General features: G+C 38.5%; 1 protein-coding gene across 24 annotated transcripts in view; it reads right to left on the bottom strand.

Annotated features, from left to right (window-relative positions):
* adamts9 (ADAM metallopeptidase with thrombospondin type 1 motif, 9) overlaps nucleotides 1–22,944 on the bottom strand; it is a 196,191-nt gene that overhangs the window by 99,560 nt on the left and 73,687 nt on the right. For 23 of the 24 annotated variants that reach the window (XM_057847215.1, XM_057847191.1, XM_057847190.1 and 20 more), the window contains 2 exons: nucleotides 13,586–13,625; nucleotides 10,493–10,740 (listed from right to left, as the gene is read on the bottom strand). In XM_057847215.1, the coding sequence (XP_057703198.1) occupies nucleotides 10,493–10,558 (66 nt within the window). In that variant the 5' untranslated portion in view covers nucleotides 10,559–10,740; nucleotides 13,586–13,625. The remainder of the gene's footprint in view (nucleotides 1–10,492; nucleotides 10,741–13,585; nucleotides 13,626–22,944) is intronic. The other variant, XM_057847208.1, reaches the window with a different exon arrangement.

Raw genomic sequence — 22,944 nt, 5'->3', positions numbered from 1 at the left:
GGACGGAGATTTATCTTCCAACAGGACAATGATCCAAAACATAAAGCCAAATCTACAATGGAATGGTTAAAAAATAAACGTATCCAGGTGTTAGAATGGCCAAGTCAAAGTCCAGACCTGAATCCAATCGAGAATCTGTGGAAAGAGCTGAAGACTGCTGTTCACAAACACTCTCCATCCAACCTCACTGAGCTCGAGCTGTTTTGCAAGGAAGAATGGGCAAGAATGTCAGTCTCTCGATGTGCAAAACTGATAGAAACATACCCCAACCGACTTGCAGCTGTAATTGGAGCAAAAGGTGGTGCTACAAAGTATTAACGCAAGGGGGCCGAATAATATTGCACGCCCCACTTTTCAGTTTTTTATTTGTTAAAAAAGTTTAAATTATCCAATAAATTTTGTTCCACTTCACGATTGTGTCCCACTTGTTCTTGATTCTTGACAAAAAAAATAAAATTTTATATCTTTATGTTTGAAGCCTGAAATGTGGCGAAAGGTTGCAAGGTTCAAGGGGGCTGAATACTTTTGCAAGGCACTGTAAGTTCAAATTGCGGTTTTTCATTTAGGTGTGAGGAAAGGAGGGAAAATAAAAATTAGGAGATAGAGGTTCAGTTACTATATGGTGTTTTTGTCAACTGTTATTTTGCACACCATTGAAAAAAATACAGTTTTGAATGAAAATCAGTTTCTCATGTATGCCTTGTTACAATAAGTGTAATGCAGAAGCCTAATGCATGTGTAAAACCTGTTGTATAATATTGTACGTTATTAGGTATACGTAACTGCCATAAGCAGTTTTTTTTGCATTTCTGTGGTTTTAGGAGGTTTACAAAAAATAATAATAATAATAATAATTCTGGCTCCGTGTTGACCTTTATGTCAGGGAGTCCGGGAAGAAATTCTAGCCACTTTCACCCCTGTGTGTACCTCATTATATTCCATGAAAAATCATTGTCCTAGTGCCATCCCTCCCACTTCAAACGGATTGGACGTCTATGGCCGTCAGTGGCAGCCAATGCCAGGCAATGAGGTAATTTTAGGCTACTTAAGGTCATTTACCTGTTGATTTTCAGTTACTTCCTGTTGATTTTGGGGTATTTTACGGGTCACTTCCTGTTTATTTTGAGTTACAGAACAGGAAGTGACCTGGGAATCACCCAAATGAATAGGCAGTGACTCAAACTCAACAGAAAATGACCTGTAAATGCCCTGAAAATCGGACAGAATGACTGTGAATGCTCTGGTTTCGAATGAACGAAGGTTCCCAGTCTAAATGGATTCGGCGTCGTGCACCGTCAATGCAGCCTTAGAGTTAATTGAGACACTATTATGGTGGAAGATTTTGGTAGCAACTTGTTGGTTCCTTTTTATTATTTTTTTTAGACATTGACACCTTTTTAAAACGATATCTCGAATCTTGGCAGGAGCATACCAATAACCTTTTGTGATACAAAGTATCACGATATATCACGAGACAAAATTCCTTGCACTATTTCCTCTTTTTTTGAATTTTCCAATTGTCTGGTTGGCCTTTTGCCTCTCATAGGTCAGCCTAGATACTACAACAGACATCTGGCTTTGGAGGAGACTCTAGATTGTTGGTGGAGATTTCCATACATGTGTTTGTTTTTCTGGTTATGTGTGGGGTCTCACTTGTTTCAAAATGTGTTTAAGATGTTAAAAATTGCTTTGCATGCAGCAGGCTTACCACAGTTTCCGGTACGAAAGAAGAAAGTAATGATTGTGGCTTAGCGGAGTTCTAGTATTTGTAATCACCAAATATGAGGTCGATTGAGGTCCTCAAAATTGCCTTTCTAATCAGCTTTACTAACTCCCAAATCTGGTCACCTTTGTACATTAGCTGGCTCCTTTCCTCAGGCTAGAAGCTCAAACGTCACCATTGAGAGCTGTAGGTCAAGCCTCTTTAAACATATACTTTTTTTAACCTGTTCATAACTTTTCTTCTAACTCACCATAAAATATACTTTTGCCTAACAGAGGTCAGAACAACAATTGGGGGTAGTTCATTTTAATGCTGAGTAGTTCTAATTTACCTTACCATAGCCACAGTTTAAACAGCATGCCTGAATTAAAACCAGGAAAATGGGACAACTTTAACTTTAAATGCCATCATCTCCAGTCAGCTGGCCCCCTTCCTTGCTTCTCAATGGGGAAGTCATTACAATTATGTGTGTGTGTGGGGGTTCTCAATGGTCACTGAGGTCATCAGAGTCATCCTGCTCACTTGTACGCAGGCCACATCATTCAGGGAAGTCATCAGCAGTGTAAACTTCACTTCCCCTTCAGATCAGATAATCGGCCCGCAGGGAGCGGAAAGCTTGAATGAAGTGGCCAAGCCCGGACCGGGATTTCAAAGAGATACACTTTAATTGTGAAGCTTTCTAAATCATTTTACGCTCTCTCTCAGCCCCACCCAAGCTGACTCTTTTGGCCCCGTGAACTTGTCCTGATGACGAGACTAAATCTGTGTGCACTGAGTTGAGGCGTAATTATTTTGACTAAAGTACATAAATTTCAAATACCGAAATTTAAACTGGTAGCAGAAAAAGCAATCTATTCCCTAGTCATTTCGAGAGGACAGTAGCTTAATGCCAAACCTGATAATACTTTAAGTAATCTAATAAAAAAATGTATTTGGAAGAAAAAAAAACTGTTGTACTAACTGTCAAATTATGCTCTTCATTGCGGGGCCGGAAGTATGGGGAGGCCGGGGTGGGCACGGCCCACCCAGACGTGAGTCGTGCCCAGCCAATCAAAATGTCGGGAATATCTATTGTAGCGTCGCACTGGATATAGAGAACGCTCGGAATGACTAAAAGTTGCCGTGTTGTGAGTTGTAACACAAGGAAGAGTTCAGAGCCACATTTGAAGTTCTTCATTCTTCCTCGTGAGAAAAAAAGGACAAGCAAATGGCTGAAAGCAATCAATCGAGGAACAGTAAAAGAAGACGGTTCCATGGACCATTCTCGCCAGTGGGAACCTAAATCTAGGCACGTTTCCGTTAGCAGCAGACATTTTATTACTGGTGAGTAAACTTTAATTGATTTTTTTTTTTGCCCCAATTAGCTGCTATGATTCAGTAGACTAGGCAGTGGTTATTATTACCGTAACCGACAACTCGCAAAGCGTTATATTTATTGCCGTGAACTGCTCTTATCAGTCAATCGGTATATTGTTGGCCTGGTGGGAATTGGTTATTTTGCCGTGACGTGTTCACGGCTAAATAACGCTTGGAGGCGAATTACCGGTTACGGCAAAAATAATCACTCCGTATATACTACCAGTTTTCTTAGTTCCACACAGTACATACTCCACGCAATTGATAAAGGTCAACTTACTGGGTGACTTTATGAGGTAGTTGTAGACGTTTCCGAACTCCACTGCAGGCAATTCCTTTGGATTGTTTATCAGCTGCGACTTTGTATGGGCAGATTTGCAGGCCAATACACGCTAATTTTAAGTTGTATCGCCTCCTCGCGTCTGTCGGCAGTGACACGTGATAATAATAAGTCATGTTGAAGACTTTTTTATGAAAAAAAGACGCAAAACAGCTGAAATATATGAATTTCAGACAACGTTTGTCTACGGATGTTTACCTGTGCGTGCCCCCATCTCAAAATGGCGACACGTTGCTATGCGAGATGACGTCATCGTGACATCACGCCGACTGCGAGAATAAGTAGATGGATGAATGGAAAAAAAAACAAAAAACAAACAAATAAACCCCCCAAAAAATTAATGCAGCCTCAACGGGACACAAGCCAGTGTCGTACTCGCGCCGGTCTCAAGCCCGGAGAAATGCAGAGGGTAAAAACAAGCCTGCATTGGGGTGCCCCCTTGAGATTTCTTAGTTCCCACTCTGGTGGGTAAACCTAGATCCGGGCCTGCTTCATTGTTTAAAAAGTCTCGATCACGGTCATCTTAAGTGGCTCCGTGACAGTGTTGCCAGACAGTCCTATTGTCTGCTGCAAGCATGTGTGTTTGTGTTCAATGCTGTAGTGCATGTGAGTTAAAGCATTAGAAATGTGGTTGTCCACTTAATAAAGACATCGTTTGAACATGGAAGTCATTGGTTTTAATCACAATGAATCAGACACACATGGCTCCCAAAAAACCTTGCAGGCATATGTCTACAATTGCCGACAAACACATACAGCAGTGACTGTCATCACAGTCTTAAAGGGAACCTCGGACTTAAAGACTTGTAGGCTCTGAAACGCCACAATTGTTCTCTTTTACTAAAATATGTTATTAGAAACATAAAATATTGCCATTGATTTAAAAATTTATAATATTTAGGACATGTTTTGACCTACGGAGGGCGCCATGTTTTATGGACACTCGGGGTGATGACGTAAATTGTCGCTGCCACTCGACGAAGGATACTGCAATTCCTTCTTCGCGGCGAGACGTTAACACATGCGCTCATTGGTTAAAAGCGGCGAGTACTTACTATTTGTATTTTTATTGAGTCTTTCATTACCTTTTCATTGCCTCAAAATACTTTTTGCATGTGTTTCCCTCTCTTACTTTTAAGCATAGTATTTTATTGTGGTAGCTTTAAAGCACATTATTGATCTGTCTGTCTGTCTTGACCACATTAGTCACGTAGCATATTTAAACCACCCTTATTTGATGTTACTACGTTTAAGTATTTTCTTAAGGCATTTTTAATATGTTCTGTCGGTATGCATCTAAACAAAACAAGCTGAAAACGCACGGTAGTACTTTGGGTGTCAAATTTGCCTCTTGTAAGACGCTTCGCCGGTGCAGCACATTTTGCAGAACCCCGTTTTTTTTCTTACTCTCGTCACGTCTCATCCCTTCTTCCCTGTTCATTTTGCTTTTGTTGCTCGTTTTGTGACATATCGACTATTATGCTCATTAATATTCCTCTCGGGTTCAAATTTAAAGGGTTGAACAGATGACATGTTTATGTTGCTGAGTCATACTCTCGAAGCCCGGCAGCGTAACCATGTGACGTCACCGCTCTGCGATGTCAAAAACAATGGAGACCTACTGGTTAAACTAATTTTACAAATTGTATAAAACCAAAAACATCAGGAGGCGTATCAATATCAAATTATTTTAACTCATAATAACATTTATCTTTTCAGAACTACAAGTCTTTTTTATCCGTGGATCTCTTTAATGAGCCATGGCAGGCGTATTGGAGGTTTAGCAGAGAATGAAAAAAACAAATTAAACAGCTATCAGGTCTTTGTGATGACCAAAACACACACATTAAATAAGTAAAAGCACAAGCAAGATCTATAGTCCCTGACAAAAGTCTTGTCGCTTATCCATTTTGTAGAAACAATTGCTAAAAGCCTGACTTTTAATTATACAATTGGTTTAAAAAATGGCTCATATGAAAGCTCAAACCCTCCCAAATGATGTTGAATGTACAAAAATATATTTGTTTCACTGAAAAAAGATTTATCATTTAATGAAGACATAATGGTCAAATTTTGGCAAGACAAAAATTTTGTCTCCTACAGAAAATAGTGTGAAAATTGAACAAAAAATGTACTTCAAATACAAAAATATGTTACATAACGTAAGCGAATTAAGTAGTGGTGCTGTGTGATCCAAATTTAATATTTTGTATGACTTCCATGGGCTTCGGGGAGGATTCAAACAATTTATTGATGAAGTCATCAGGAACATCAAAGAAAGCAGTCTTGCATGCCTCCCAGAGTTCATCAACATTCTTGGGTTTCGTCTTCAATGCTCATGCTCAATGATGTTCATGTCTGATGACTGGGCTGGCCAGTACCGGAGGTTCTTAATCTTCTTTGCCTTGAGGAACTGTGAGGTAGAGATTGAATTATGCGATGGAGCACCGTCCTGCTGCAGAATTTGTCCCTTTTTATGGTTAGGAATGTAAGAGGCAGCTAAGATTTGTTGATATTTTAGACTATTTATGTTGCCTTCCACCCTGCAGATTTCTCGCACACGCCCATACTGGATGTAAGCCCAGACCATGATTTTGCCACCACCAAACTTCACTGTTTTCTGTGTGAATCTCGGATCCATGCGGGCTCCAGTAGGTCTCCTGCAATATTTGTGGTGTAATTCAATGGAAGATTCATCTGAAAAATCCACCTTTTGCCACTTTTCCAGCGTCCATCCTTTTGACAGGATGTGGGCCTAGGCAAATGCCACACGGTTTTTTTAATTGTCTGCACCGTGAGAGATAAATAGTCTCAAATATGAACAAATTTTAGCTACCTCTCACATTCCTAACCATAAAAAAGGACAAATTCTGCAGCAGGATGCATGGTGTTCCATCGCATAATTCAATCTCTACCTCAAAGTTCCTCAAGGCAAAGAAGATCAAGATCCTCCAGGACTGGCCAGCCCAGTCACCAGACATGAACATCATTGAGCATGAGCATGGAAGTCGAAACCCAAGAATGTTGATGAACTCTGGGAGGCATGCAAGACTGCTTTCTTTGATGTTCCTGATGACTTCATCAATAAATTGTATGAATCCTTGCCGAACCGCATGGATGCAGACCTTCAAGCCCATGGAAGTCATACAAAATATTAAAATTTGGATCTCACAGCACCACTACTTAATTCGCTTATGTTTTGTAACATATTTGTGTTTCTGAAGTACATTTTTGTTCAACTTTCACACTACTTTCTGTAGGCGACAAAACTTTTGTCTTGCCAAAATTTGACCTTTATGTCTTAATTAAATGATAAATCTTTTTTCAGTGAAACAAATATATTTTTGTACATTCAACATCATTTGGGAGGGTCTTAGCTTTCATACGAGCGATTTCTGAAACCAATTGAAAAATTAAAAGTCAGGTTATTAGCAATTGTTTCTACAACATGAAAAAGCGACAAGACTTTTGTCAGGGACTGTAGAACATTTTAACAACTCAAAGGTTGACAGATTATAAACTCATATTAATTCAACAAAATAAAAAAAACATAGATTTTGAAAATCAATGTACTACTGTAGATAAAGCAGTTTAAATAGATATGTATGGCTAGAATATATTAAGACCGAAAAGTTCTCTGAATGTGCTGTTTTGATAACTCTGGACAGCTCAACATTTGAAGAGCAATTAGTGTATTTGAAAAGCTCACGGACCGTAAGAGAGGGTTCTGGACAATACTCAAGTGGTCCAACAGCTGTCAGCAGCTCCAACCCAATCAGTATACTTTCTATATTCTGTTCTATATTCGGTGTCACTCTGTGGCTCAGCAACACACAGTTGTAACAAAGATCAAATTAATCAGTTCAGCTATGGAAGTTGAGCACTGCAGCGTGGCATAGCTCCAATATGATGTATGACACTCATAACAAGCTTTGTGCGTCCCAGAGTTCCAGCAGTCCTTCAGTACTTCCAAGAACTCCTTTGTTTACAGTAGTAGAAGTTTCAGTGAGTCATTGCCGTCACTTGTAAAAGGACATGGGTTTCTTCATAACACATACATGTTGAGTGCAAGGTGATGGGTAGCTGATTAGGTTACAGAGGATAGAGTACATTAGAGGTGAAAGTGCCTGTTTGGTTCATTGATATGATGGAGTGCAGATTCTTTTAATGTCGTTTGCAGCTAGCAGGCAAACCACACTGCTAAATGGCTGATACTTACTTTGCCAGTCTTTACAATGCCACCCTATCCATCATTGTAAATGTGAGACCATTAAGATTTTTCTTGCTTTATTGTTGCATTGGTGGCCTGGTTGCCAGAAACTCACATATAGTACATGATAACAATGGTATTATAATACAGTGATTATACGCTAGCACGTGCGGGGAGGGGGGGGGGATCCTTCTCCTTTGCCCTAACATGCCCAAAGTGACCCTTTTGACTGGGTTTTTTTTTGTGTGTGCGTACAGTATGTGTGTGCCGGCCAACTGTGCAGGCACGACACAGACACTGAAAACACCTTATTGAAAAAAAAATAAATAAATAAAAAAGCCTTCGGTGTGCCGCTAAGCTGCTACATAACACCCCCCCCCCCCCAATACACTCTTCCTCTTTGACCTGAGTGTGTGGTGAGGACTCCGACAACATTCGGTGGTTGTCAGGGGCGCCGTATAGGGGTGAAAAGTGATATTGATTCTAAGGGCCCTTGCCCTGATGGGGCCCACAAAGAAAATTAAAACATTAGGTAATCGTTTGCAAATTTAAAATTAATCATTATAATTTTAATAGAAATAACACGAAGGGTTCCTTTCTCTTGTTTTGTTTTTGGCAAAAAGTAAACACCCAGAGAGTATATGTATTTCCAGCCACCCCCTCTACCCCTGTATTTTCATTAAATGGTTTGGTCCGCCCTTCATTCGATCAGACTGGGAGCAGCATTGCGCATTTAGACCAGTCAATGATTCTGAGTGCGTGCTGCTGCAGAAAGGTTTTCAAAACAAAAATTGGGGTATCAAAAGAGGAAAGAAAAGAAAGCAAAACAGGAGAGGGGTAGAAATGGCCAACAGGATGGGACAAAGTACTTCATAAAGGAAGGTTGGTGTCTTGTGTCAGTGTAGTGCAGAAAATTAACCTGTAATCCTAGACCACTCCAGCCCCATCTTGAACCTAGCAATCTCTACTACAAAGCTCCGAAGCGAGGTCCCAGCTCACTCCGTAAGAAATACGGGATTTTCCCGGCCTCAATGAGCGATATTCATCTATTTAAAAAAAAAAAAATGGATTCCAAATAATGTCGGCATTTTTTTGTATCCTACAGATGTTGAAAGTTGGTGTGGAAATTTTCTTTTTTAAAATCAGCTTGAATCCAGTTTGTCAAGAATTTATTTAATTTAATTTGTCATCAATTGAATTTAGTTTGTTAACAAGGGACCTAGCTTCAGACGTGTAGCCTATAGTGGAGATGGCGAGTTTCCAGATAGGGCTAAGCTTACGTAATAATGAAATACTGTAATTGTTTGCTAGCTAGTGTTTGCTCCACTTTTAGCTTACATTTAATCAGTACAGCAGGCAAACCCTTAGCAAGCTCTTCATACTAAAACAGTTGTATACTGTAATGCATACTCTAGTATAGTTTAGTTCAAACAAAACATTTAGTCTAAGTCATTCATTATGGTATTTGCTTTGAAAATACTTATAATAAAAATATATTTAGATTGTAAAAGATGGCCTTCAGTTCATTTCTTATAGATTATATCAGTCTATTCATTATTGCTCTATACGCTGTATGTTTACATAAATATATTTTCATCTTAAATTATTGCAGAAAATGCACAAATTAATGTGTAAAGATTCACCAGAATGTCGGAAATTACGTAGTTGATACTCTAAATTTGTGTTTGTCCCAGCATTGGTGGTGGGGCCCAAAATCCCTGGCAGCGCCCCTGGTGGTTGTAAGCAAACAGTGTGACCTTTATAAAGCGCGTTAGAACAAATAGTAAAAATTCTTAGACCAGGTTTATTGATTTTAAAAATTAATTAATTAATAAAACGTTATTTTCTCTTATATTGTTTCCTACTTTAATAACTGTAATTAATCCCCCCATGTCTATTTCGATCCGTGTGTCTCTACTCGCTATTAGCAACCATATTTGTCTATTCTCTTCACATCCATATTTAGTAAGGTGCACAACTTTAAGTTCTTATTTTAATTCAAATTTGATATTTGCAATCTGCCACCTTTATTTCATTTTCTGTGATTCCCGTGTTTGTATAAATCATAATGTGACAGTTTGATAATTCCATTTCCATGTATTTTGTGGTAAAATTTATGCAGGAAGAGTCATTTAAATGCAGGATGGACCTGCATAATGCAGAACGTAAAGCCCCCCCCCCCCATATTCTGGGTCAAGGACTACATTTAGTGGTTGCCAGGGCTAGTGGAATATGTTGGCCCGAGTCCTGCTGGAAGGGTCACTGTGTGAATGGGTCATCTTGGACTTAGGAGAGCCAACTCATTCACTACAGCTGACGGGCACACATTAGTGTGAAGTAGTATTTGAGATACTTGTGAAAGGTGGAAATGTCAAACACAAGGCCTTGGGAGCAGATCATGCCTGAAACATCATTTTAGGTGAATCCCTAAAAAATAATATTTTCAAATAAATTGAATACAAGCCAAACAAACTATTGTCATTCACTTCTGAATGTGAAAATAAATATAGTTTGTATCCATGAGTTTGGTTTTCACATCATTAATGAGGCGTGCACAGATTTAGAGTGCTGGTTTATGGTTTCACTGTCATAATAACCTTCTGAGGAAAGCCATAATTTCAATGAGGTCTGTGGCAAAAAAGATTTTGACACATCTGTTTGTAGATGATATTTCTGTATGCATTATGTGATGCACTAAACATTTTTGCTGCATATCAATTGCATTTAATTCTTATACAGGCAAGGGAGGTGCAATACATGGATCATTAAAGTATTGTTGTATTAAGTTCATTTTGTCTACACCTATAGATTTGCTGAATTTTTCTTTTATCCCAGACACTGTGTTTTAGGTTCTTTTATTTACCTGACATATTTCGGCGACTACTTCTGCCTTCATCAGAGTGTCACTGATGTTGGTGTGACGTGTCATTTATTAGCTGATGGATGAAGGCTCGACTCATCTGTCAGACTGAAAGGAGAGTCATGCCCTCTGCTGTTCCTTCACTCTTCCAGGATGCTGGTCCAGGTAGAAGAGAGCATGTTCGCCCCCTCGTCCCTCTTGATGGTCCTCGGGCCCCCACTTGCGGATTTCTAAAAAACACATTGTCTGCGCTGAAAGAAAAATTCACTAATTAAAGTATTGTATCCATATCAGAGTATCAATGCCATAAAAAGTATATATAGACATGCAACAATTCCTACTGACACCCTCAATGAGTACTTCAGTACTGCGAATACTGAAGTAAAATAAGAACACACACAATGTGTTGTGAATACCGTAATTCTACCAATAATATCTCTGAATGACCAAACTATGTGTGATAAAAGGGTGTAATATTAGGCTTTTCCCATATACTGTATACTTTATTGGAGTCATTCAAGGCTGATAGATATAGTAGGCTACATTGATTTTCTTCTGTTAATAATAATAATAATAATAATAATGAAAGACCAAGTGCAACAAAAATCAGCGTCATTACTCATTGACTCATCTTACTTTTTTTTTTTTGACAAAAGAAAACCCAGATGCCCAGTTGCCCACTTTACACCATATGTATTATACACTAGTATGCGCAAGCCTATTTAAGACAATGTGTGGTCCTGCCATAGAAAATAATATTATTAAGATTATGTATATACATATATACAGTGAGGAGAACAAGTATTCGATACACTGTCAATGGGAAAACCCATTGGCAGTGTATCAAATACTTGTTCTCCCCACTGTGTACATATATATTATAAAAATATTATTATTATTTACTTTACTCAGAAAATCTAATGCTGCAAATCATGCAAAAAATATGCTTATGATATACTTATGGTCACATCTAAAGATTACATCTTATGTCACATTGATTATTTTGATCAGGGATATTTTATTATTAAATAATTAAATATGAAATGCTCAAACAGAAGGCGAGGAGCTGGCACAATTTGTCTTCGTATGTTTTTACATAAATTGTTGAGGATTATCAATAACCAAGGGAATAATTTAGCACCAAATTTGATTTAGATGGGTAATTGGCACCATGTCATTTTGTCGATGACAGCAGTGGTTACACAAAGTTTAGAATACAGAGATGGCCCTCAATCTGGAATTATAATGTATTCAAGAAAAATAAAGTGTACATCCCAAGTTATGACACAAAGTTTCCAACAAGCCTAAAAATATAGTATATACAGTGGTACCGCTACATACAAAGTTAATTCGTTCCAGGACCTTGTTTGTAAATCGAAATGGTCGGATGTCGAGCAGGATTTTCCCATTGGAATACATTATAATTCCATTAATTCGTTCCACACCCCAAAAACCTACACTAAATCCCTAATAAATACTGCTGGTATTATTGCAAACAGCAATTACACAGAGCAAAACAAATAAATAATGGATAAAAACAGTAATACAAATAATAATAATAATACCTGTAATAATGTAACAAATCGGGTTCTAAAGTGGCCAATGTGTTTTGCGTGGTGTACCTGAACACAATGCATGGCTGACTTGACTGAGTGAGATTTTTTACTTCACTTTTCATGTTCAGCTGCGGTGGACAGTTGGCGTGCTGTGTTGCACAAGTTGATAGAATAAATGATTATAAGCCTGACGAAGCTGGCGATTTCTTTAGCGATGTTACCACAATAATAATTATCACCTTAACCTCTAAAGACTTACGAACGTAGGTCAGAGGAGGACCGTCTAGAGTAGAGATTCTACGGCCGTATTGTCGAGCCAGTTCACGGATGCGCACAACACGCTCATATTTTTCTATCATTTCCATCTTTATTTCAATGGTAAGTATCACCTTTTTCCTTTTTTTCCACCACCTGCACTAACATTCAAGGATATTGATTTCTCTCAGAAGAAAATTCGCCGTGCGTCTGTCTTACAGGAAAACAAAGAAACTGCGGCGCTGTCTAAATCGTCTTATTTCGAGCATGTCGTCGGCTGTAGAAACAAACGGCGAGTTAAAAATTCATGTCGTATGTCGAAAAGATTGTGTGTCGAAGTGATCGTATGTCGAGGTACCACTGTATTTCGTTTAGTTCTTCCCCCAAAAAATTACAAAGTTGTTGTTGTCCGTTTTGCTTTCATTAAAAAATATTTGATGTGGTGGGCAAGAAACAACTTCCTGTATGTACTTAATATACAGTAAGGCACACCCGATGTTTTTTCTTTTTCAAATCCACGTTAAGGTTATTAAAAAAAATTTTTTTAAATCCACAATGTATTCTCATACTACAAATTCCGAGTACAGCCTTAAATGGGAGAATATTTTTACTTACACTAAAGGAGTCTTTAAACCTTGTCTTATCATGCTATTTTCTCTATGGAAATTGCTCAAACAATACCTCAAAGTGAAGCATATGTTCACACTGTCAGTGGAAGACACTTGAGCTTTATGGATGACTAAAGGGGGGGGTCACGCAACACTGAGCACAGGACATCCAGAGTGAGACTACAAAGAAGAGTTGTAGTAGAAAAGGAAATAGACGAAGCCAGGCTAAATTCGAGCTGATCTGGTAAAGAATTTGCAAGCATAAACTCTTCTTTTTGTCATTTCTATTGTGTTCAAAGACTTGGGAGTGCAAGTTTCATGTTGCTTACTTATTGGCTACCATTTCAATTCACGTCACAAGCACAGAGCAGTTTTAAGTCCAGAGTGAACTTAACGTACACAACATGTTTTTGGACCATGTGAGGAACAGCTAGTCACAAGAATAACATGCATACTTCACACAGGTTGGAGCCAAGATTTGATCCCGCATCGCTATGTGAACATGCTCCCTGAGGCACAGCCACAGTTTTGCCCTCAAGCTTAACCACTTATTGCTTAATAACTATAGCAGCTACCCAGTTTGTGTTGGTTTAAACGACACTCTGTGTCTTTTTCTATTTGAGAATGGAAGATTTTAATAGCATGCCAGATAGCGAGGTTTCCTTTAGATTACATACCCAGGAAATAGTCAGGTCTCCATCAGATGCAAACACGAGTCTATGAAGGAAATTGGAAGAAGGTTAGTGTGGTCAGAATAAAAAACATTTAAATAAAGTAATTGTCCATTTCATTATTTTTTTATGTTGTATTTTCACCAACACAGACATGAAACACTGCGTAAATGTCAGAAAACTAACCCTTCTTGATGGAATTTTATAAACATCATCAACTCATCCCACCAGTCAGGATTAAGAAAGAGCAAAGTGACTGTTCTTGACATCGTTATGTCACATCAACATGGATGAATCAATCATTCAATCAATCAATCAATCAATCAATCAATCAATCAATCAATCAAATTTATTTCTATAGACCCCACTTACATGACGTCCCAACCACGCCTCCACGCCATATTGTCCGTAGACTCATCGTGTTTACGCATTACTGCTACGTAAATTCCTCCTATTATGGCGTGTTTTTCTGCTCGTTAACATTAATAATTAAAATGGTGAAGGCGTGTGTGGCGGTTGGTTGCAGTAACAGAGAAGATAGACGGAGAGACTTGAAGTTCTACCGTATTCCGAGAGACCCGGAGAGGAGAGCGAGATGGACAGCTGCAATTCGACGAGAAAACTGGGCACCAAACGATCACCACAGGTTAGGTAGTAGTCATTTTATATCTGGTAAGATGCATTTAATATATATTTAGAAGATTTTGGGCTGACAACCACAATTAAGATCATTGCGAGACTAATCGCCGACAACATACAGTTTCAAATTCAAGATGCTTATTTCTTCCACCATCATTATCTTTTGAATAATATTTAGCTGGTACCAAGTGAAAGAAGCTGGCCTCGTTTACGGATCATCAGTTAAACAGGTGTGTCCAAACCTTTTGCAAAGGGGGCCAGATTTGGTGTGGTAAAAATGCGGGGGGCTACCTTGGCTGATTTACATAGAACAATATATTTAAACAAATTTTAGCAAGCCCTTCTATGTGTCACATTTGCTTTATTATTATTATTTTTTAATTCATAATTTCAACAATCTCATCATTGTGGCGTTGTCTTTCGAGACTCGGGCTCTTGCGAAATACTACTGCTGTGAAATTAAACTAGCTTCAAGTTGCTTTAATTTCTCGCTGCGTATCTTCCCTGTAATGTTGTACATGTTAGCGTGTCTTGTTTGGTAATATCGCATCACATCGAACTCTTTGAAAACAGCGACTGTCTCTTTGCAAATGAGGCAGACACAGTTGTTGCGTGTTTTATTGAAGAAATAGTCCAATATCCACCTATCCTTGAAGTGTCGGCCATCGCAGTCAACTTTTTTTTTTATTGATTGTCGCCATTTTAGAAAATTGGAAGTAAAGGGTCACATGGGGTAATGTTGCTTAGAGTGCTGCCCTTAAAGTTTTTCAAACTTTCATGAGAATAGGCTGATTTTGTGTGGACAAGATAGTTGTAGATATCAGGGTAGCAGATGTCAGGCAGAGACGGCGAAGACAGCGGGTCAAAAAATATCGATTTAGGCATCAAATATGGATCCGGCGAATGGATCGACCGAAGCTTTTCCACATAACGCCTTTTATGCAACACATCCAATGAGTTTACAGCGTCGGAAAGCACCGGGGCTTCCATGAATTGCACTATAAATTGCACGACAAAATGAAACCATTGAGTATACGGATAAACAATGACGGACAATATGTTGGCCGGATACAGCGACACGTCATTGTGTGACGTTGGTGAGTGGGGTCTAGAGCCCTTTACAAAAACCTGACAGGCCCTCAAAGTGCTTTACAGGAAAGACAAACGTGGTTCATGAAAGATAAAGGACGGAAGGTACTATACTATGACATTAAGAAAAACAAAACAACGTATCACAATAAAAGTCAAAACAGCGAATAAAAAAAATAAAAAAATAAAACATAAAATCCGAAAACATTAAAACCCTTAAGAAGGCTACCCTAGTCAGGGGAAAAAGCAAGTCTAAAAAAGTGCGCCTTCAAACGAGATTTAAAAAGGCCTAGATTGGTCGTGGTGCGGATTTCAGAGAGGTCATACTTGAATTATTCTGCATACCAGTAGTTTCTTTCTCTCATTTAAAACACTGCCAGGATTTTAATTTGCTTTCACACCAGTAATAATTTTAATATAAATTTCCCTAAGTTGTGCTGTGTATTAGCTCAATATTCATGCTGTAAAAAAGTTAATATAGCTGAATATGACGGGTGAATCATCTGAGATACGTAGCATGAAATATTCCAGATCGTTTTAGCTAGACTGATTTGACATGAACTTCCTTTAAAGTGCGTACTACAAAAGAAAAAAAGTCTTAAATAGGATTATTATGTGAATTAGAATCATATTTTGAGAAGATTCGACTATATGCAACAATTTAGCAAAGCGCAGATAACGAGAAATTAGTCTTTTAATCTGCCCGTTAGCCACGCCTACCATTATAGGGCTCTAGCGTCCCCAACAGGTGGATGACGTCAGTGGAGTCACGATTTCATCGGATTTAGTATGCAGCCTATTGAGGGCGAAATATTCACAATGAGGAAAACGCGATGATGAGCCGCAAAATGTCATTGTTACAGTCTCTCTACTCCAATATTTTTACAGGATATTCTTTTTATCCAAGTGTTTTCCCCAATAGCTAAATAAATGGCTTGAGAAGGACCAGTCAGCCCGTTGAGTGGGATTTATTCAGAACGAGGAAAACGTGACGAAGAGAGCCACAAAATGTCCTTGTTTCAGTCTCTCTACTCCAATATTTTTGCAGGATATTCTTTTTTATCCATTCATTTTCCCCAATAGCTAAATAAATGGCATAGTTATGACAATGTGAATATGAAATAATAAAAATGCCCTTATTCAGGACGACATGGCAAAATTACTCCATAATGGTCAAACTGTCAACTTCACCTTTACTGTCGCACCTCCCGAACAATATTTTATGACACCTAAACCCGGCTTATGTCATTTCCCTTCCCCGGCTTCAGAGAGTGTAAACAAACCGAGAGGCGTGACAGCTAGCTGACACGCTAACCCAAACCGAGTGATGTTTCAAAGTCTTTAAAGCGGAAAATCACACATAACTAACCCGGATCATTTCACATGACGACTGGGTTGTCGATTGTCTTCGCCGATCGGCGAACCGCCCGGCGGAGAGCAATATACAGCTCGTTCCCCTGCTAATACGGACAGGAGAGCTCGCCTGGGAAGCAGCTGGACAATGACTGCTGAACATTTACATGCCAATCCATTATCGAACGTAAGTAGTCCTTTATTTAAAGAAAGTTTGTAGTGTTTACTTTGTAATCACTGTATTCGCGGCTATTTTGAACACAAAGTTGCAATTTCTGATCGGTCGGAAAATTTGACAGTACACCGGGCACTTGAAGAGGAGAATAAGCCGAGTATACTAGTAGTGCTCTCCCGGCGGGGGGATGTGCGACAAGACTCCGGTTGTTGGCCGAGAGGACAAGGAGCATGTCACAAAATGCCAGCCACCTACATATTAAAGTGATCCCAGTATTTGACATAATACAAAACACGATGTTTACTCACTTCCTCGTAAGTCCCAGGGTCCCACATTAGTAAGGCTTGTTTTGGCCTATATCCACCGGTGAATGGGAACCTTTTGAAACCCCAAAAAGGCGCAGACGCCTCTCCCTCCAACAGCAAGATTTTTCTGCGGCCGTTTGGCTGGCGTGATGCGAAAAATAAACGTATTAATCTGCAAAATCAGCTGAATCCTTAGTCCTTCTCATACAACAGTACGGCTGTATAGTGAAGAGGACTCCTTCCTCCGTACACGTCACAGCGCCCTCTTTCTCAACTCGAGACTGTTGCCGGAAGTCACTCATTTTCATGGCGCGGGATTCAAAAAATTAAATATATATAGCGATCGCTTCCACACACATCCAAGCGGTTCATTTCATTCAGGAGCATAAAATACCGCGTGTATTATGAAATAAACATGCTTTTTCGTGTCACAGGGACTTTAAGAAGTTTATAAGGAAAAACTGCGACAAAAGACTTTTCTGTTCGTTGGTGTGTTTTGTCTTGCGGCGAGACTGTGGAGTCAGAATTTTACACTTAGCTAGCATGAAAATTCATCACAACCATGTGTGGTACCTCATTGTTAATCACCCTTTTCATTGCTGTGCTGGAAAAACATCTGTACAAGAATGTTTTAATATTACAGGAATGCAAACTTTGACACAAAACACAGTGCTAAACATGAGAAGCAGCATGTGATTTGACTGAGTCTGAAGCGGCACAAAGCTACATTCTTGGGGCATGTGTAGGAGGCTCTGTTTTTGACATCAGTCAGTGAAAAGCTACCAGTTTCATCAGGTATCTCACCCTAATAAGTCACTACGGTATGTTGAACGTGATTATAGAAGACTACAAAGATAACAATCAACTGATGGCGCTCCAAATCTTGCTTGCTTTTAATCAGTTTAGAACAACACTTTTAGAGATCTCAACACAGATGTGCCCCTCATAAACAACTGGATTGTATTATTGGCAACTCATGGACACTTAATTGAAGTTTCCACAAACACATACAGCAGATATCAATAATACAAAGAAGAAAAACGCATTTGAATAAGAAAAAAAACACTCCACTTAACAGCTGCAAACTTTTAAGTGACTCTTACAAAATCAATTATTCTTTGGAAAAAAAGGCTTGGGAAAGCAAATCTGAACATGCTGCAAACACCAAACATGAAAAACCACAATGAGTCGGCATACCCTGCGCTCTGGGGCACCTGACAGTGCACATGAAACAAACATTTATACATTTATAAGAACCAGAGACAGTTTTTGTCTACAAAAAGGACAATAACAACACTCCTTAAAATGGGAAAAACTTTCCACCTCTGTTGTGGTAATACAAGCCCCACTCACAACAAAACACTGCCGCCCGACTGTAAAGTGGAGGACAGAGACTTTTGTCGCCACCACCCCAAACATGGGAAACACTCTTCGGCTCGACATCTGAAATAAAAAAATTAACTCAAATTCCACATGTTCAAGATTTCTACAAAATCTGACCTTCTTCCCTTGCTGTTAAAGTGACATTTTTGCGTACATACAGTATTTGGTTGTTTATCTCGTTGTGCGAAAAGCCTATTTTATATATATATAAAAAAATAAAATAAAATAATAGTTATACAGCGACCCCTCGTTTTTCACGGTTAATCGGAACCAGAAGTGAAAAACCGTGAAGTAGTGCCCCCCCAACCGCCAGAAAACATTTTGTGTTCAATGTGTCTATTCAGATTTAGCATAGGAAAGAGATACATATAAGTATAATTTAAAAAAAACAAATAAAAACTTATGTGTATATATATATATATATATATATATATATATATATATATATATATATATATATATATATATATATGTATATGTATATGTATATATATATATGTATATGTATATATACATATATATATACAGTGCTTTGCAAAAGTATTCGGCCCCCTTGAACCTTGCAACCTTTCGCCACATTTCAGGCTTCAAACATAAAGATATAAAATTTAAATTTTTTGTCAAGAATCAACAACAAGTGGGACACAATCATGAAGTGGAACAAAATTTATTGGATAATTTAAACTTTTTTAACAAATAAAAAACTGAAAAGTGGGCGTGCAATATTATTCGGCCCCCTTGCGTTAATACTTTGTAGCGCCACCTTTTGCTCCAATTACAGCTGCAAGTCGCTTGGGGTATGTTTCTATCAGTTTTGCATATCGAGAGACTGACATTCTTGCCCATTCTTCCTTGCAAAACAGCTCGAGCTCAGTGAGGTTGGATGGAGAGTGTTTGTGAACAGCAGTCTTAATCTCTTACCACAAATTCTCGATTGGGATTCAGGTCTGGACTTTGACTTGGCCATTCTAACACCTGGATACGTTTATTTTTGAACCATTCCATTGTAGATTTGGCTTTATGTTTTGGATCATTGTCCTGTTGGAAGATAAATCTCCGTCCCAGTCTGAGGTCTTGTGCAGATACCAACAGGTTTTCTTCCAGAATGTTCCTGTATTTGGCTGCATCCATCTTCCCGTCAATTTTAACCAACCTTCCTGTCCCTGCTGAAGAAAAGCAGGCCCAAACCATGATGCTGCCACCACCATGTTTGACTGTGGGGATGGTGTGTTCAGGGTGATGAGCTGTGTTACTTTTACGCCAAACATAATGTTTTGCATTGTGGCCAAAAAGTTCAATTTTGGTTTCATCTGACCAGAGCACCTTCTTCCACATGTTTGGTGTGTCTCCCAGGTGGCTTGTGGCAAACTTTAAACGAGACTTTTTATGGATATCTTTGAGAAATGGCTTTCTTCTTGCCACTCTTCCATAAAGGCCAGATTTGTGCAGTGTATGACTGATTGTTGTCCCATGGACAGACTCTCCCACCTCAGCTATAGATCTCTGCAGTTCATCCAGAGTGATCATGGGCCTCTTGGCTGCATCTCTGATCAGTTTTCTCCTTGTTTGAGAAGAAAGTTTGGAAGGACGGCCGGGTCTTGGTAGATTTGCAGTGGTCTGATGCTCCTTCCATTTCAATATGATGGCTTGCACAGTGCTCCTTGAGATGTTTAAAGCTTGGGAAATCTTTTTGTATCCAAATCCGGCTTTAAACTTCTCCACAACAGTATCTCGGACCTGCCTGGTGTGTTCCTTGGTTTTCATAATGCTCGCTGCACTTTAAACAGAACCATGAGACTATCACAGAGCAGGTGCATTTATACGGAGACTTGATTACACACATTTGGATTCTATTTATCATCATCGGTCATTTAGGACAACATTGGATCATTCAGAGATCCTCACTGAACTTCTGAAGTGAGTTTGCTGCACTGAAAGTAAAGGGGCCGAATAATATTGCACGCCCCACTTTTCAGTTTTTTATGTGTTAAAAAAGTTTAAATTATCCAATAAATGTTGTTCCACTTCACGATTGTGTCCCACTTGTTGTTGATTCTTGACAAAAAAATTAAATTTCAAATCTTTATGTTTGAAGCCTGAAATGTGGCAAAAGGTTGCAAGATTCAAGGGGGCCGAATACTTTTGCAAGGCACTGTATATATATACATATACTGTATATATATACATATATATATATATACACACACACACACACACACACACATATATATATGAAACTTATAAAACATGAGTAATTAAAAATATATAGTCTAAATAAAATAATATAAAAGCTAAGTTTAAAAAAAATATTGAAACAAATTGTAATAAATTGAAAAAAAAACAAATAAAGACATTCATTCAAATAAGTGTTACCCATGTCTATTCTCCTCTGGAAATTGGATTCAGTTATTGTTTTGTTGTATTTTATCAATTTCTTCTGACATCACATAGCTTAACTGTTTGGCTGCCACTGACGGCAATAGACATCCAATCCATTTTAAGTAGGACGACCACCCCCTCCCAGTTGATATGGATTGGACGTCTATTGCCGTCAACAGGCGCTTTCAATATCAATTTCCCTCCTTCACAAACTACCACAACACATCCTCTGTGACCTGGGCTGGCAGTAAATGAGTAAGATAATGATAACTTTTGAATAGAATAAATGAAGTACAATGAATTGAATGAACTGAAGTGGAGTAGGTCAAAGTCATCCCTGCCCATTGGTGAAAGGGATTTCAAATCTCTCTTATTTCATCCCCAGAAGGCACTTTAACTCATTCACTACCAAACATTATGTCGCAAGACATCTCCTTCTTTCAAGCGCCACAGAATATTGTGTTCTATGGCTACATGAACACAGAATTGACAAAAAGAAATATTAGATTCTCATCTTTCATCATAAAAAAATTGTTTCTACTTTTTTTTGTTCTTTAGTTATGAGCAGTTGAACATGATCATGAATGAATGAATTAAACAGTAAAGATGATGTATGAGAGGATAAGAAGATTTAGCTGGTTATCTAATGGTCATATTATTGTTTTATTTATTTCATGTTTCACATTTCCTAGTTCTTTTAAGCGCTTTGTTACAGCTACAGCTGTTGTGAAAGAGCAATACTTCTAATAAATTGAGAGAGAAATGGCTGATCTTTGGTAGTGAGGCAGCTCTTAATGCCCGTGATTCTACCGGCCACATAGTTTGCTCTCTGACCAGATAAAAAGCAGAAACTGAAGTTTTAAAAGCCCTAAACCGATGAGTAGGAAATGATGTAATTAGGTTCATCTGTGTTCTATCAGAAAGCCTAAATGTCTTACACCCATTGGGGCCATGTGGTGTGTAATGTGTGCAGTGTTCAAACAGTGATGCATGACCTCAAATCATCCCAATTTACAATTTTTTTCCCCGCTTATGTTTGCTTTTGTAAGGCTTACCACACAGCGGATATTTTTTGGGACTGACACTAAAGCTATCCTTATATATATATATATATATATATATATATATATATATATATATATATATATATATATATATATATATATATATATATATATATATATATATATATATATATATATATATGTATATATATATATATGTATATGTATATAACGGATGAGTACCCCCCCCACCCCCCACCCCCAAAAAAAGCTGTAAAATGTTTTTTTTTTTCCTTTTTTTTTTTTTTAAAGGGTATGACAACACCTGGGGAAATGCTAATATTCCATCATTTCTCCATCAACGCATGCCTTTTGAATTTATATCATGCCACTTCGTGTAATTACACACATCGCAACACCAAGAAAATGATAGAAATTAGGTCGATTGTCAAGCTAAAAGGGCCCGCCCCCGAGATGCCGGAAATCTAGCATATTGTGTGCGTGACGTCACTATAGGGAAACAACCGGCTCAGTGCTTAATACTGAATGGCGGCGATGATGGCGGACAATTTTGTTTCTATTTGCAGCGACGAATCAGACGTAACGAACATTCTTCTAATGGTGACGAGGAGTGTTATGAACCTTTCTTTGGTGTTTTGAGTTATCAATTTGAGCCCAAACGAAAGCCAATGCAGCCTAATGAAAGGATCATTGAGGGGAGCAATCACACTGATGAAACACCGGCGGCAACAGAATCACCGAATGGTTTGTTTTGCATTTCTTTATGTGAAGCTGATACACCGTGACCGCAAAATAAAGTAATGTATAGAATAATTATCATTTAATATGCTATCATCGGTTTCGCTCTGCCAACCAACACAAATATGAATGGGATTAGAGGATTTGTTCTATATATTTTACGAGCGATAATTTATACATGTGTCCAGTCCTATATCCAATGCGTGATATGTTTTTTATTATAAAAGACTACTCACGCTGGCCATTTCCCTCCTTTGCTTTGCCTGGGGTGGTGAGGTG

The sequence above is a fragment of the Corythoichthys intestinalis genome, chromosome 9 (assembly GCF_030265065.1).
Source record: "Corythoichthys intestinalis isolate RoL2023-P3 chromosome 9, ASM3026506v1, whole genome shotgun sequence".
Classification (NCBI taxonomy): Eukaryota; Metazoa; Chordata; class Actinopteri; order Syngnathiformes; family Syngnathidae; genus Corythoichthys; species Corythoichthys intestinalis.
Note: the sequence above shows the minus strand (reverse complement) of the source record. Positions and strands in the feature narration are given on the sequence as shown.